General features: G+C 39.9%; 1 protein-coding gene across 3 annotated transcripts; it reads left to right on the plus strand.

Annotated features, from left to right (window-relative positions):
- Positions 1 to 3: 3 nt before the first annotated feature.
- On the plus strand, positions 4 to 11631 carry hddc3 (HD domain containing 3). Of its 3 annotated transcripts, XM_078162369.1 has the most exons (5): positions 7 to 143; positions 1778 to 1861; positions 10772 to 10827; positions 10911 to 11151; positions 11403 to 11631. In XM_078162369.1, exons 1-5 carry the CDS (start codon positions 32 to 34, stop codon positions 11531 to 11533), a joined length of 624 nt encoding a protein of 207 aa, XP_078018495.1. In that variant the 5' UTR covers positions 7 to 31; the 3' UTR covers positions 11534 to 11631. The 3 variants fall into 3 exon arrangements, with proteins under 3 accessions (XP_033499394.1, XP_078018495.1, XP_078018500.1); XM_033643503.2 differs by lacking the exon at positions 1778 to 1861 and having other exon boundaries at positions 4 to 143; XM_078162374.1 differs by lacking the exon at positions 1778 to 1861 and having other exon boundaries at positions 32 to 173.
- Positions 11632 to 17231: the final 5600 nt, after the last annotated feature.

Here is a 17231-nt window from a genome sequence, read left to right on the forward strand (position 1 = left end):
GTTTTCTTTCACTACATGATATTTTTCCACCATGAATTCAGACGCAGTTTTATTGTTAGAGACAGTTAATTTTGCCGCAGAGAAACATCGTAACCAGCGTCGTAAAGACCCAGAGGGAACGCCTTACATTAATCACCCCGTCGGTAGGAGTCCTTTTGTTGTGATGCCTTCAGGTGCTGCTCTTAAATCTGTCATGTAGGAATTTGACAAGTGGTGAGACCAAACTAAATAGTACATTTATAATAATATGTGTATATTTTTTTCCAAAAACACTTTATTAACAGCACAGAAATAATATAACACAAAACAATTACAGTACAGGGAGTATAGAAGGAAAATTAACACACCTAAAGCAACAAGTAGAAAAAAAAATGATGCTACATTAATTTTTTTTTTTTTTTTAAAAGAACATATTGTGATGGAATATGATTTATTTTATTGACATTTAAGAATGGTTTCCAGTGAGGTATAAAATATTCAGTTTTAATCCTGCTCTGAATTTGTTCTTTTAAAGGAAAAATTCCTTGTAAAATTCACAGTGTTAGTTCTCTGAGAATCTCTTTCACATTCCAGCAAAAATTGGTATTGTAACAAAATATCCCCAATCCAATTGAATTAAATTGGAAATCGAACCAAACTGGGACCTTGTGAATTGAAATTGAATCGATTCAGGAAATCAGAAGCGATACCCAGCCTTAATACACAAAATAATAGGAAAGGAGAAAAAAAGTAACACTTTTAAAAACAAGGTGCTTTAAGCAAAATTGCAAGCCATCTTAAATCATCTGGCAATATTGTCCCTAATACTGGACACACTGTCTCCTAATATGGGATGCTTTTAAAGCTTTATTGTTTTTACATACTCTACAGACAGAATCATGGAATGTCTGTAATTCAGCATAAAACATGTTTTTATTAGGATGAATCTCAAGAAATCCGGCCTTATGGACATACTTGCCCAAAACCCATCCATTTTACTCTGCTTATTCAAGGCTGTGTCGAGGAGCCAGAAGTCTTAGCAAAGTACTCCAGATGTCCCTCTCCCTACTTTCCAGCTTTTCCTGGGGGATCTCGAGGCGTTCCAAGGCCAGATAAGATATATAATCCCTCCATTATGTTCTGGGTCTGCCCCGGGGTCTCCTATCAGTAGGGATGGGTATCGTTAAGATTTTAACGGTACTACTACTCTTATCGGTACTGCTTATCGATCCGGTATTTTAAAGGTACTCTTATCGATACTTTTTGAGGAAGAAAAAACAAATCAAGAACATAAATTGCTTTATTTTCTCAATTCTCATTATGCAACAAAATAGTTTTTTAACAAAACATTTTACTTTTTACAACTTGAAATGTAAAATACATAAAATAATAGTGTTGTCACAGTACCAAAATTGGGACCCACGGTACGATACCAGTGAAAGTATCACGGTTCTGAGTAGTATCACAATACCACAGCAAAAATTAGGCAGATGTGCCTTTTGTCATGTATTAAAAGATAAATCACTTTTCTATAATACATCAATGATATTTCAATGGAATAAATTACTTATTGACTTATTCATACTTCAAAAACGGTATCAATAAGTGATTAACATAGGGGGGATCAAAATAAAATAAATACATAAAATAAAAATCAACCAGCCACCCTCCTCCCCTGACAAGTAAAGAACAGTCCCTAAAGTGTGCTCAGGTTTGTAGACCGTTACCTGCCACAAAGAGAGAAATGTGAACAGCTCGTTTCTCCTCTGACACGTCACATACCTGTGTGCCGCCACAGCTCGGCTGTTCAGGTATTTCTGGGCAGTCATGACATCAACAAAGAGGAAAATATTGGACCTGGAGCCAGGCTTCTCCATCGCCGGTAAGCCGTTATCTTGCTCCGCGGAACACTATGGCCGCCGTATTTGACAGGAATACGTGTTCCTGTCTGTGTCTGTGACCCCTGTTCAATTGTGCTGCTGGTTGAAATCTGTACTCGCACAGTGTGCTCCTGAATGATTTCTTTTACTTGCACAACACTATTTTTAGTCGCAAATGCAGTAAAATGCTCGCACCGTACCGAAAACAAATCACTGTAGCATATATAAACAAATCTAGCCTACAAGTAAAAATATTAGGTATTCTAGGTATGTTAGGTATTCTAGGTATTTTATATGGTGATGTAACATTAATCACTATGGCTAGACCAGAGGGGGGGGAATCCCACGCACCCAGCCCAGGCTATAATTATGGTTATATTCATGTATTTAAAAGTATCTGAAAAATACACAAATAAAGTCCCAAATCTGAAACCCTATTTAGGGTGGTAATGGTAATGGTTATTAACTCCACGTGTTGGCTGCTAGCATAATGTTACAAACCTGGACTGGACGCAGATGAACTAGCTGTGCTAGGGCAGTCAAAACTGTACATCTTTCTGTCTGAATATAATGCACTTTCGCAAGGTGTTTTGACAAATTACTAGTGTTGTTGCCCTTACATGAAAAACATTTGTCACACTTGTGACAACGCGCTGTGTCTGCATCAACTCTTGTCATGTAAAGCCACACTTTTGAATGTTTGGCTCTCTCCACCATCGTTATCTATCTAAAGATAGGCTACGAGCTTGAGTTGGTGTATGCGCTGTCGTGTGTGTGTGTGTGTGTGTGTGTGTGTGTGTGTGTGTGTGTCACTGGAACAACAGCCCCGCCCCCCTGCTCTCCACTCACACACAGCAGGCAGCCAGGGTGAGCTTCAGGGAGAATAGCGAAAATTATGATACAATGACGGATAATTGACAGAGTTGGTGAGATAAATGTGCATGATAAGGTTTAACTTGTATTTAAGAAAAAAAAAAAAAAAAAAAAAAAAAACGCGACTGCTCCATTACCGATAGCAGAACCGTTAAGGTCAGAGCTTATCAATACTGCAGTCTTGAAGAATGTAGCCCCGGGGCTCGTTCAATACTGGGGTTCGGTACCCATCCCTACCTATCAGTTGAACATGCCTGAAACACTTTTAACAGGAAGGTCCCAGGAGGTATCCTGATCATATGCCCGCACTCAGCAACCCCCTATTTAATGCGAAGGAGCAGCGGCTCCACTCCAAGCTCCCTCCAGATGTCCAACCTCCTCACCCTATCTCTAAAGGCCCGTTTCCACTGAAGAAGTTCCTGGTAGTATTTGGGGGACAGGAACTACTACAGGAACGTCCTCTCACTCGGCCCTCTAAACCGCCGTGTCTCCACTGAGAGAGCGGAGTAGGAGGAAGGTTCCTGTAAAGTTACTGGGCTCTGTATGTGATGTAATCGTTGCGCGACCATTTTGACCGGGGCGACGTGAGGGCGTAGGGATGCCGTTAGCCGTTAGTGGTGTCTGTAATAACTCCGGTCACGGTCCGTGAAAAAAAAAAATTTTTGCAGCGGATGTCTTAGTTACAACAAAATTGAGCTAACTGGAGTAGTTTCATGTCGTATCCGACAACGGGAGGCTTTTAACAGATGACGTCCTGATGTTAGCTTTGCTGCTGCTGTTAGCTGTCCCTGTCAGCTGATGCTTTCCTGACATCATGATTTCCCAAAACTGAATAAATACCACACACAGCAACACAAAACTGCTTTGCTAGCTCAATCATGTTGTAACTAAGATATCCGCTGGAAAAAATATTTTTTTCACGGACCGTTTATTGAGTTATTACAGACACCGTTAACAGCTAACGGTTAGCCTAGCTAAACTACGATAACCATGTTGTTATTTACAAAACGTCACATCCCGCCTTGAGTATATCCAATTAGCACCAAGTAATCCCCAAGCCCCAGCCAGGAGTCTCTCGGGGCCGTTCTGAGTACCTACTCTGAGGCAGGGACTTGTTTAGCCCCTGTAAAAGTTCCGGAACTCTGTCCTTTGGGGGTGGTTCCTGCGGTGGAGACACGCACCAACGGCCCTGGCCCCGTAAAATTACCCCACAGAATCACATCATCTGCAGTGGCCAGCACCCACAGAAAATGTGTTTGACTTTGTGCCAACTATGGGGACACACATCTCATTTGGTTATACAAGGACTGGATGGCTCGTAGCAACAATTCTGGTACACTGTATTCCCACAGTATCCCCACATAGGACTACATGTGGGGGACAGTTGTAAGCTTTTTTCAAATTCACCTACACATACAGACTGTAAATGAAGACAAAGGCCAAAAAAGGGTGTACGCCGACTTGTATGATAGGTTGGACAGTAAGAAGGGAGAGACTGATTTATACAGGTTGGCGAGGCAGAGAGATAGAGATGGGAAGGACATGCAGCAGGTTAGGGTGATTAAGGATAGAGATGAAAATGTATTGACAGGTGATGGGAAGATGGAAAGAGCACTTTGAAGAGTTGATGAATGAGGAAAATGAGAGAGAGCAAAGAGTAGAAGAGGTGACCATTGTGCAGCAGGAAGTATCAAAGATTAGTAAGGATGAAGTGAGGAGGGCATTGAAGAAGATTAAGAGTGGAAAGGCGGTTGGTCCTGATGATATACCTGTGGAGGTACGGAAGTGTCTAGGAGAGGTGGCAGTAGAGTTTTTGACTAGGTTTTTCAACAAGGTGTTAGAGAGTGAGAGGATGTCTGCTGGTGCCGATTTTTAAGAACAAGGGAGACGTACAGAGTTGTGGCAACTACAGAGGGATAAAGTTGATGAGCCGTACAATGAAGCTATGGGAAAGAGTAGTGAAAGCTAGACTAAGACCAGAAGTGAGCATCTGTGAGCAGCAGTATGGTTTCATGCCAAGAAAAAGTACTACTGATGCAGTATTTGCTTTGAGGATGTTGATGGAGAAGTACAGAGAAGGTCAGAGGGAACTGCAGTGTGTTTTTGTAGATCTAGAGAAAGCATATGACAGGGTGCCGAGAGAGGAGCTGTGGTATTGTATGAGGAAATCTGGAGTGGCAGAGAAGTATGTTAGAGTGGTGCAGGATATGTATGAGAGCTGTCGGACAGTGGTGAGGTATGCTGTAGGTGTGACAGAGGAGTTTAAGGTGGAAGTGGGAAATGCGTCAAGGATCAGCTCTGAGCCCCTTCTTGTTTGCTATGGTGATGGACAGGTTGACAGATGAGGTTAGACAGGAATCTCCATGGACTATGATGTTTGCAGATGACATTGTGATCTGCAGTGAGAGCAGGGAGCAGGTGGAGGAAAATCTAGAGAGGTGGAGGTATGCCCTGGAAAGGAGAGGAATGAAGGTTAGCCGTAGCAAGACAGAATACATGTGTGTAAATGAGAAGGACCCAAGTGGAACAGTGAGGTTACAGGGAGTAGAAATAAAGAAGGTGGCAGATTTTAAGTACTTAGGATCAACAGTCCAGAGCAATGGAGAGTGTGGAAAAGAGGTGAAGAAACGTGTGCGAGCAGGTTGGAACGGGTGGAGAAAAGCGTCAGGTGTGATGTGTGATAGAAGAGTACCAGCAAGATTAAAAGGAAAGGTGTACAAGACAGTGGTGAGACCAGTGATGTTGTTTGGTTTAGAGACAGTGGCACTGAGGAAAAGACAGGAGGCAGAGCTGGAGGTAGCAGAGATGAAGATGTTGAGGTTCTCTTTGGGAGTGATGAGGATGGATAGGATCAAGAATGAGTACACCAGAGGGACGGAGATTTATGGTTGTAGTGAAAAAGGACATGAAGTCAGTTGGTGTGAAAGAAGAGAATGCAGAGGATAGGGTTAGATGGAGGCAGATGATTCGCTGTGGCGACCCCTCAAGGGAACAGCCGAAAGAAGAAGACATACACATGTAGACTGGATGGGCAAACTCCCACAACCCCTCCAGCAGCCCCACAAGGGTGAAGAGCTGGTTCACTGTTCCACGACCAGGACGGAATCCCATTGCTCCTGAAAGGTTTGAGAATCAATTGGAGCAGTAGCGGGTAGTTGAACTTCCTTTTGAAAAACAAACAGGTATCTTCAGCCAGCTGGCTTATGGTTAGAACATTGTTACCTATCTTAATTCCCTCTACATTTACACAATGGACAATAAAGAAATTAAGAAGTTCAGCTGCAATTAGAAACAAAAATGTCAAAATAGAGCACCATTGACTAATCCCACGTTTACGTTTATTTTTTAAAATTTTTGATTTTTTGGGGGGAGGGAAGGGGCAGCACAGTGGTGTAGTGGTTAGCACTGTCACCTCACAGCAAAAGTGCTCTGGGTTCAAATCCACTGGCAGGCTGGGTTCCCCCTGTGTGGAGCCTGCATGTTCTCCCTGTATCAGTGTGGGTTTTCTCCAGGCTCTCTAGCTTCCTCCCTCAGTCCAAAGACATGCAGGTTAACTGGAAACTATGTTTCAGCCCTGTGATAGTCTGGCGACCTGTCCAGAGTTTACCCCACTTCTCCCCAGTGACAGCCAGGACAGGCTCCAGCCCCCCGCGACCCCTGACAGGATAAGCAGTGATGGAAATTGAATTAATTTTTTATTTTTATTTTTACATTATTTAAGTAATTGGGATGCTAAAACATATAACAATTTATTTATTTTTTTCTGTAAAATTGTATTTCATTTTTATAACATGTCCCTTGTAGTGGACAGCGTGTCGTTCTTTTCTACAGAAAATACAGTACATTTACATTATATAATTAGATTCACTTTGTGCACTGACAGGTCATACATGTTTGCTTGTGTGTACAAGACAAATAATCTATGTCTGATCTATGTCTCTTGCTCAGTAATTTTCAACAAAATCTTTTTTGCGTTTCTCAGTACTCTGTTTACTGAAAATGGTTGAAAATGAGAAGTAAGTCCCACTGTCCCCCACAAAGGACAAGAATTTAAATGTGTATTTTGAAAGGTTTAAAATTAACGTACATTTCTAAATAGATTTTTTATGAATTTGATCATTTTCCTCCCTTACTGCCATAAAACCTGTTTTTACATCATTAGGAAAGGTCGGGTGATGCAGATTTCAAAGCTGTATAAATATTCTGACTCCTGAAACCTTGTCCCAACAATCGGCAGCTATGGGCTCCTTTAAACCAGCTGCCTAGCACTCTGAAAACTAAATTAACTGATGCCCATAATGTAGGAGAAGGCTATAGGAAGATAGCAAAGTGTTTTCAGGTAGCTGTTTCCTCAGTTTGTAATGTAATTAAGAAATGGCAGTTAACATGAACTGTGGAGATCAAGTTGAGGTCTAGAAGTCCAAGAAAACTTTCTGAGAGAGCTGCTTGTAAGATTGTTAGAAAGGCAAAACAAAACCCCCATTTGACTGCAAAAGACCTGCAGTAAGATTTATCAGACTCTGGAGTGATGGTGCACTGTTCTACTGTGCAGTGACACTTGCACAAAAATGACCTTCATGGAAGAGTCATTGGAAGAAACCGTTTCCTGTGTCCTCACCACAAAATTCAGCATCAGATGTTTGCAAAGGAACATCTAAACAAGCCTGATGTTTTTTTGAAACAAGTTCTGTGGACTGATAAAGTTAAAATTGAACTGTGTGGACACAGTGAGCAAAGGTATGTTTGGAGAAAAAATGGTGCAGAATTTCATGAAAAGAACACCTGTCCAACTATTAAACACGGGAGAGGATTGATCATGCTTTAAGCTTGTGTTGCAGCCAGTGGCACAGCACAGGGAACATTTCACAGGTAGAGGGAACAATGGATTCAGTCAAACTCCAGCAAATTCTGGGAGCAAACATCACACCATCTGCAAACAAACTGAAGATGAAGAGAGAATGGTCTCTATAACAGGGCAATGATCCTAAACACACCTTGAAATCTATAATGGACTACCTCAAGAGGAGCAAGTGAAGGTTTTGCCATGGCCTTAACATCATTAAAAATCTGTGGATGGACCTCAAAAGAGCAGCACATGTAAGATGGCCCAAGAATCTGACAGAGCTAGAAGCCTTTTACAGGAAGAATGATAGAAAATTCCCCAAACAAGAAATGAAAGACCCGCTACTAAGCTACTAAGTACTGACCATGCAGGGTGCCCAAACTTTTGCTTCGGGCCCTTTTCCCTTTTTGTTATTTTGAAACTGTAAAAGATGGAAATTCAAAAGTAATTTTGCGCAAACTATTGAAGAAATTTGTCATCTTTAACTTCATGCCTTTTGGAGATCAGTTCATCTTCTACTTGCTTAACTACTCGCAGTAAACAAAGTTTTGACCAGGGGTGCCCAAACTTTTGCATGCCACTGTTTATTATAATTTGTCAGCCAGTTGGTTAAATCAATATGTTTATTTTTCCACTGTAAAATGTCCCACTCAGCATACAGTATATCTTGGCATAAGTCTTAAAAGAAATCCAAGGGATCTGAATCTCTAACCAGTGTAACCAAGTAACCAGTGAATGATACAGTGCCCTCCAAAAGTATTGGAACAGTGAGGCCAATTCCTTTATTTTTGTTGTAGACTGAAAATATTTGGGTTTGACATCAAAAGATGAATATGGGACAAGAGATCAACATTTCAGCTTTTATTTCCAGGTATTTACATCTGGATCTGATACACAACTTAGAAGATAGCACCTTTTGTTTGAACCCACCCATTTTTCATGAGAGCAAAAGTATTGGAACATGTGACTGACAGGTGTGTTTTGTTGCCCAGGTGTCTCCCAATTACATTGATTATTCAAACAATAAATAGCACTGAATGTCTGAGCTCAGTTTCAGATTGGGTACGATAGGTTTTGCCTGTGCAGACTGCATTTAGAGGTGGAACCAACATGAAAACCAGAGAGCTGTCTATGGGTGAAAAACAAGCAATTGTGAATCTGAGAGAAGATGGACAATCAATCAGAGCCATTGCACAAACATTGCCCATAGCCAGTACAACCATTTAGAATGTCCTGAAGAAGAAAGAAACCACTGGTGTACTAAGCAACAGATGTCGAACAGGTAGACCAAGGAAAACATCAGCAGTTGATGACAGAAACATTGTGAGAGCTGTAAAGAAAGACCCTAAAACAACTGTTAGTGACATCAGCAACAACCTCCAGAGGGCAGGAGTGAAGGTATCACAATCTACTGTTCGCAGAAGACTTCATGAACAAAAGTACAGAGGCTACACCAGAAGATGCAAACCACTCATTAGCAAGAAGAATAGGAAGGCCAGGCTGGAATTTGCCAAAAGGTACAGAGATGAGCCTCAAAAAATCTGGGAAAAAGTTTTATGGACTGATGAGACAAAGATTAACTTTTTCCAAAGTGATGGAAAGGCGAAAGTTTGGAGAAAGAAAGGATCTGCTCATGATCCCAAACATACAAGCTCATCTGTGAAACACGGTGGAGGTAATGTCATGGCTTGGGCTTGCATGGCTTCTTCTGGGACGGGCTCTTTCATCTTCATTGATGATGTAACACATGATGGCAGCAGCAAAATGAACTCAGAAGTCTACAGAAACATTTTGTCTGCTAATTTAAAGAAAGATGCAACCAAACTGATTGGGAGATCCTTCATCATGCAGCAAGATAACGACCCAAAACACACTGCCAAAACAACAAAGGAGTTCATCAGGGGCAAGAAGTGGAAGGTTTTAGACTGGCCAAGTCAGTCTCCAGACTTAAACCCAATAGAGCATGCATTTTACCTGCTGAAGAGGAGACTGAAGGGAGTAACCCCCCAAAACAAACAACAACTGAAAAAGGCTGCGGTGAAAGCCTGGAAAAGCATCACAAAAGAAGAATGCAAATGTTTGGTGATGTCAATGGGTCACAGGCTTGATGCAGTTATTGAAAGCAAAGGATTTGCAACTAAATATTAAGTCTCATTCACTTTAATCTATTTTAAGTTTATACGTTCCAATACTTTTGCTCACCTAAAAATTTTGTGTTCCATTACAAATAATGCTATCTTCTAAGTTGTGTATCAGATCCAGATGTAAATACCTGGAAATAAAAGCTGAAATGTTGATCTCTTGTCTCATATTCATCTTTTGATGTCAAACCCAAATGTTTTCAGTCTACAACAAAAGTAAATGAATTGAACTCACTGTTCCAATACTTTTGGAGGGCACTGTATATCATTGTCAGATTTTTAAAACTCGAATATTGATATTGTATTGCACTTAAAAAATGCATAATTGGTTGGGCTATAGTAATCTTGTTTATGTAATAAAGCAACATTGCACAGCATTTCGAATTGACTCATCTAAAATAAAAACTAGTGTTTACCTATTAAAGGTAGTGCTTATAACAAAGACAAATAACACTTGTTCTACCATAAGTACATTAATTATTTCTTATTTATATCAATCTTCTTTTCCCAGTTTATTTTCTGATGATACCAAAATGATTTTATCACAAGTGACTTTAATAAAAAAGTGCTAATCAAGGAATAGTTTTCATTGCAAGATGCATTCAACTTAATGAGCTTTTTATAAGCTTTTATAAAATAAAAATAAGTTTATGTTAAAATTTCATTGTACTTGCAGGAATACACAGAGCATTTGTAGAGAATGATGCTCAGTTGTCTGTGGAACAGAAACCTCCAAAGTTTCACACACGTTTTCTGGACATATTGGCGGATGAGAACAGAAGTAACTGAAAGGAGTTGTTATAAATTATAATAAAGTGTGGGCTAAAGAGTTATATTTAAAAATTGTTGAACATCTTTATATTAAATGTGGTGACTGTCTGCAGTTAATAGACAGCTGAGGGTAGTATGAGTATAACATGACAGGCACTTTCCTCATTGCATTAATGAATTTGTTGAATGTTCCGTCAACACTCAGTTTATATTCCTGATATTTCTGGCAGCAGCACCTCTTGTTGACTGATACTCACAGCTGTGTGTGTGTGTGTACTTTTAAGGAGTGGCGAGAATCCTAAGTCATGAGGGAGGCATCACAGACATTGAGGTTTTGCAAGTATGTTATCAGTTGTTATCAGTTGGCTACTGTCAATTGCAGTGTTTCTTGTATTACCGAGCCTGTGTGGTGTTTCCCTGCAGGCTGCTCTGCTTCATGACACAGTGGAGGACACGGACACCTCTACTGCAGAGCTTGAAGCAAATTTTGGACCAATTGTGGCCCATATTGTTCAGGAGGTGACGGATGACAAGAGCCTGCCCAAACAGGAGAGGAAGCGTCTGCAGGTGGAACATGCACCTCACTGCAGCCGCCAAGCCAAACTGGTCAAACTGGCTGATAAACTCTACAACCTGAGGGATCTGAACCGCTGCACCCCTGCCGGTTAGCGCCTCTCTCTCACTGTCACTGCTCTCATACTGTAAATGAGTCGCTTGGTGGGGGTGGGGGGACAAGGAGGATAACAAATGGCATGATCTCCGAGACTAGAAGCTGCAGTTGTTGGACAAATGTAGTGGAGTAAAACTTAAAACACATCCCAGTAAAGTACTGTCTCACCAAATGTAATTACACAGGTGTCAATACTTGACAAAAGCCACATTTACTAACTACATATCTTCTCTCTGTGTGTGCAGGTTGGACAGAAGAGCGTGTGCAGGAGTATTTTGCATGGGCCTGTGAGGTGGTGAAAGGCCTTAAAGGAACCAACTTGGCCCTGGAGGAGAAGCTGGAGGAGCTGTTTAAACAGAAAGGGGTCCAGCTCTGACAACATGGATGCAACACAACAGCAGAGAGCAGGCTGTTCAGATTGCAAATGACATGCATTTTCATTTGTAAATATGGAAATAAATCATATTTCACATATGTGGTCTTCCATTTATGTATCAGTTAAAGGATGTGATGCTGATGGGTTTGCTGCCTATAACTTCTATAGAAACACACACAGGGTTAAACACTGATTCTTTTTCTGACATTGCGGAAGCAAAAACAAAAAAGCTCCTGTTTGCAGGATTGAAAGGCGTGACATACAGCATGATGCTCAGAAGTTTAGCACTGATGAGGAGGTAGCTACAATAAATAGATTGCATTAGATCCATTACTGTTTTAACACCAAGATATATGTCAGTTATTATTTGGTCAGAAGACAAGGATGTTAGAAGATATGACAATGCACAGTGTATTATTATTGGCCACGGTGTTGCTTTGGGTTCTGGGTAATTGTGGTAGCATTGTGGCATTGAGAAAATAATCAGCAGATTAATCTGTAGTGAAAGTATCAGTCAATAGTTCAAAATTAGATTCACCCTAACAAACGTCACAGTTAAATCCTACTTTAAAGGGGAACACCACTAAACCACTCTTTTTTTATTTATTTATTTTTTAACCAAAATGAGCTTTATTCTATTGTAGTGTCCTACGTACTGAAATAGAAAAAGTCCCCATATACTCAGAACATTGTCCTGGCTGCTCTCAGCGTCATCTACAGCATCTTTCACCATTCATAATAATAATAATAATCTTATGATAGCCTATATAATAGCATAACAGTCACAGGGGACATCTTCTCTGCATTGATTTCTTTTACCTTAGTACTTAGAGAATTTTTTTTCTGATTATGTTTACTTTTACTAAAGTGACATCTATTAATCCTGAAGTACAAGATCTAGTCAGGTCTCCAGGTTCACTTTGCTGCTATGAAAGAGCAACTACTCTTTAACAATAGGATGGTGAAAAATGCAAAAATTCAGTACTACTCTGAACTAATTGCTGCCAATCAACACAACCCTAGATTCATATTCAAGACTGTTGACCAGTTAGTAAACCCAGCCTATCCTTCTGCCCCCGCTGACTCTGATACTAGACTCTGATGCTGACCGCGAGAACTTTCTATTGCACTGTGCTGGTAAGGTGGAGTCGATAAGACTTGGCATCACCCCTAATCCCACCTTTGGATCACCCGCCCAAAATGTTGTGATCTAGGTACCAGTGTTTTGTTTACATGGCTGCACCATTTGTTGGGACTTAAGCCTTAACACAGGCCTGACCTCATAATAGATCTCCATTTAAAGTATCAAATTGGCTATCTGAAATCATTTATAATTCTTAATAATTATTAATTATGTTAAACAATGTGACTTAATTTACATTAAATCACTTCGTGGGGCACCATTCCCGAAAAGGGAAAAATGATAGCCAGTTAAAGATATCAGTCTCATACAGTTTACTAAACTGTCAATTTGGAATTTTGATTGATAATTAAATTAATAACTATAACCAAATTACTATATTAATAGTAAAGGCTGAAGGATTTCGGAGGTCTTGACCTATGGTCTTGACGTAGCAGAGGTATTCATTCACTCTTGTGCAATATTAAAAACCCTCTGGGGTCTAGGGGATAATTGGCCGTTTTAGACTACTTTTGACTTTACCTTTAAATTTCACCTTAAAAAACTGTTTACCTTGCCTTGTTTGGTATCATTCTTTTCAGCACAACCTCACCTGTGTGACTTTACAGTTATTTTTTCATTTTGACATACTGTATTAATACACTGGACCTAAAATCACACAAAAAACATAAAATCCGAGGAGGAAAAAGTTTGATTTTTTACTGTGAAAACCACAAACATATCTAACGAACCATTTTTGTAACTTAGGATGGAAATATAAATTGTAAACTTCAAAAACTTATGTCCTAATTTAGCAAACAACAAAGTTATATAACTATTTACATTAAAATGCATGCAATGCCTCAGGCGTTTTTTGAACAATTATTTACAAAACAAACAGATGCCACACAAATTATTTGTGCCACTCTGAAAAACAGTTCCTGTGCCCCTCCACCACAACACAGAGGGGCATATCACAGGTCTGACACTTCCAGGTTGTGTCATTCCTCCTGTTGTCCACCTGGAGCAGCATCCTCTGTATTCCAGGGCTCAGAGCTGAGGCGTGGCTCTGCTGCCTGAGCTAGCCTCGTGTCACCAGGCTCCTCACGTACGGCCAAGATCCTGGTTTCCGTAGTTCAGAAATGGCGTTTTACAGGTGAGACGGTAGCGTGCAGCTCTGCGACATGACGAGCAGAAGTTCAGTTTTTGAACAGTTTTCTGAACATTTTTGAGCGGCTAAACTCACCTAAGGGCTTGATACACCTACCCAAACAGTGAAGAAAGGAAAGGATTGATTAAGAGTGGCGTCTTCCTCACCTTTCCACCTTCACCGAGCTAACACCCAGATAACTGACCACGAGGTCGAACCTCTTTGTGTGTGCGTTGGACTATTTTATGGTCATGAACATGGAGCATGCATATGCACGCAAATCTTTGGAGACCCATCTGGAACTCATGGATGAGCTACTCAATCAAGAGCCATCCTCAGAGTCTTCTCCAGAAACTTTAAAGAGACCAAGTAAGAAACCAAAGACACTGACTGAGGAGCGGGACGAGCAGTTGGTGACTAATTCACATCTGTTGTCAGTCATGGAAAGAATTGAGAAGATGCAAGAAGAGTCTCTTAGATGGCTCCAGTCAGTGGAAGTAACAGTTAAAGAGAACACAGACACCTTAAAAAGTGTCATGGACTCTCTTGAATCCTGGGGAAACAGATAGAAAATGTAACCAAACAAGTTGAGACTCTCCAAACCAGAGTCAAAACCCTGGAGAAAGAGAACACTGTGCTCCGTGAAAAGTGCAACGACATGGACACCTACAAGAGAAGATGGAATCTCCGAGTGCCCTGGATCCCTGAACGACCAGGAGAAGACATCAAGAGGATCATCATCAACCTTTTCAGCCAGGTCTCCCCCGACATCACCGACCAACTGAACATCTCTGTGGACATCACTCACTGACTGGGTCCCCGCTCCGGGGAGGTGAGGTCCAGCCGCCGGATCATCTTCCTGTTCTTGTCGCGGTCTCACCGGGACAAGATCTGAAGGGATGCAAAATCCTCTGCCTTGCTCAATGAAAGAAAAATAAGAATAATGGAAGACCTGACCCAAGAAGCCAAGGACGCCCAGAACAAACTGTGGCCGATGGTCGAGCAGGCGAGGAAGGAGGGGAAGAGAGCAGGCTTCAGAGGTCCAGCTGCTTACATTGAGGGGAAAAAAGTGACAGTGAACAACACATAGGTGATAAAACATCTGCTGTATCAGGCCGTTTATTCTGTTACACCAGACTGTGTCGGCTTATTAGGCAAAGGCTTTAAAATTAATATGGTTTAGAAGGGTTAATTGAATTAAGAGGTATGCTTTCTGTTATGATAATAACTTGTCTCTTGTTATGATATCTGGTAAAGCCTGGGTAGTCCAGCCGACATCAAAAATTTAAATTAAACTTCCAATAAGCCCTTTAAAATATAAATGTACTGGTCTGTCGCAGACGCAACAGTACTACTCAAATCCTAAAAGAGGATTCTGAGTGTCTTTATTTTTCATTCTTAGTTATTTTTTATGTCAATTTGTGTTCTATCTGTCAATGCCAGGGGTATAAGAAATCAACTGAAGAGAAAATGTTTATTTTTATATTGCCAGAATAAAAGTGCAGATTTTTATTTTATCCAAGAAACTCATGCTTCAGAAGCAGATGTGTCATTTTGGAGGAGTCACTGGGGGAAAAATGTATGGTTTTCCTTCAGTAGTAACAGGTCAGCAGGGGTCGCTATATTACAGGGAAAATTTAAAGGTAATATTATCAATCACTTCTCAGATACAAATGGTAGATGGATAATCCTTCTGGTAGATGTTGACCATTCTCAGTTTATCATTGTAAATACATATGCCTCCAACAATAAACAAAATAATGCTGTTATATTCTCAACAATAGAAAACAAAATTAACCAGTTGTTACTAACATTTCCTACAGCCAAAGTATTATGAGGAGGAGACTTTAATACAGTGATGGATGAAAATTTGGATAGATGGCCTCCTAAGGACAGAGTAATGAATGAATTAGAGAATATTTGTGGCAGGATGGGTCTTATTGATATCTGGAGGCAGAGAAATCCAAACCAAAAAATATATACCTGGAGTAATAAGGACAGATCTAAACAATCTCGTATAGACTTCTGGCTGATCTCCTCAGACATAGATGATAAGGTGGAGTCTGTGCTAATAGAACCTACAGTTTTTACAGATCATCAGGCTGTTACAATATGGCAGCAGCAACTAGATATAACTCTAATAGAGAGTACTGGAAATTGAATAGAACATTATTACAAAATAAGCAATTTAAAAATGAAGTCCAAAAAATAATTGAAAAATATTGGAGGCAAGCAAATTCACTTAACAGTTTTGGAAACTATTGGGAGTTGATGAAATATGACATTAGAAAGTCAGCTATTGCATCTGGGGAAAAATTGCTAAAGCAAATAGAGAAAGAGAGGATCAGATAATTACAAAAATAGTAAGACTATCAGAGAAATTAAGCTTGTCTGGAGAAGAACTGAAAGATTTGTCAGCGTTACAACTTGAATTGGACAAAATGTATGAGGAAAAGGCCAGAGGGGCCTTTGTTAGGTCTCGAAGGAAATGGCTAGAACAAGGGGAAAAGTGCACCAAATACTTTTTTGATTTGGAAAAAAGGAATTTTGAGCTATCATCTCTATGTAAACTTAAAATTAATAACCAGGTATGTGAAGATGAAAGATATATTTCCCAATATGTAGCTGATTTCTACCAGAAATTATATGCTGCTGACAGTGAAAATGAAGACAACATTGATTTATTTCTTAAAAGTATTGAAAAGTACATTAAATGTATTGATGACGGTTTTAAAACTGTGTGTGACCTGAAGGTTAGCTTATTAGAGGTACAAAAATGTATTGGCTCTCTAAAGGATAACAAATATCCTGGTATTGATGGGTTAATATGTGAATTCTATAAAGATTTTAGTGAGACATTAGCCCCATTTTTAGTTGCTGTATTTGAAGAAGCCATAGAAAAAGAAGAACTTCCGCCAACTCTTCGTCAAGGTCTTATCAAATTGATCCCTAAACCAAAAAAAGATAAATTAAGTATTGAGAATTAGAGACCAATTAGTCTGTTAAATAACGATGCAAAGATATTTGCCATGGTCTTTGCTAAAAGATTAAAATCAGGATTAGATGATATTATTGACGAAGAACAGTCTGGCTTTATGCCTGGAAGAATCATATGTAACAATGTACGATTAATATTAGATATGGTTGATTATAATGAATATATAATGGATTTTTATTTGTTGATTTTTACAAAGCATTTGATACAATAAGTCACCAATTTATGTTTAAAACTATCAAATGTTTTGATTTTGGAAGCCATTTTTTGAACGGGGTTAAAACATTGTATAGTGGATGTAACAGCTCTGTTAAGATAGCCTACAGTACTACTCCTAGATTTGACATCTGTAGGGGAATAAGACAAGGATGTCCCCTGAGTCCTTTTTTATTCCTTCTTGTAACTCAAATTATGGCTGTGCATATTAAGAAAG

This window comes from Epinephelus lanceolatus, chromosome 2, assembly GCF_041903045.1.
Source record: "Epinephelus lanceolatus isolate andai-2023 chromosome 2, ASM4190304v1, whole genome shotgun sequence".
Taxonomy (NCBI): domain Eukaryota; kingdom Metazoa; phylum Chordata; class Actinopteri; order Perciformes; family Serranidae; genus Epinephelus; species Epinephelus lanceolatus.

Coding starts and splice junctions, on each gene's coding strand:
- hddc3 (XM_078162369.1), top strand. CDS start 32: ATGAATTCAGACGCAGTTTTATTGTTAGAGACAGTTAATTTTGCCGCA. Junction 144..1,777: donor TTACATTAATCACCCCGTCG/GTAGGAGTCCTT, acceptor GTGCCGCCACAG/CTCGGCTGTTCAGGTATTTC. Junction 1,862..10,771: donor GCCAGGCTTCTCCATCGCCG/GTAAGCCGTTAT, acceptor TGTACTTTTAAG/GAGTGGCGAGAATCCTAAGT.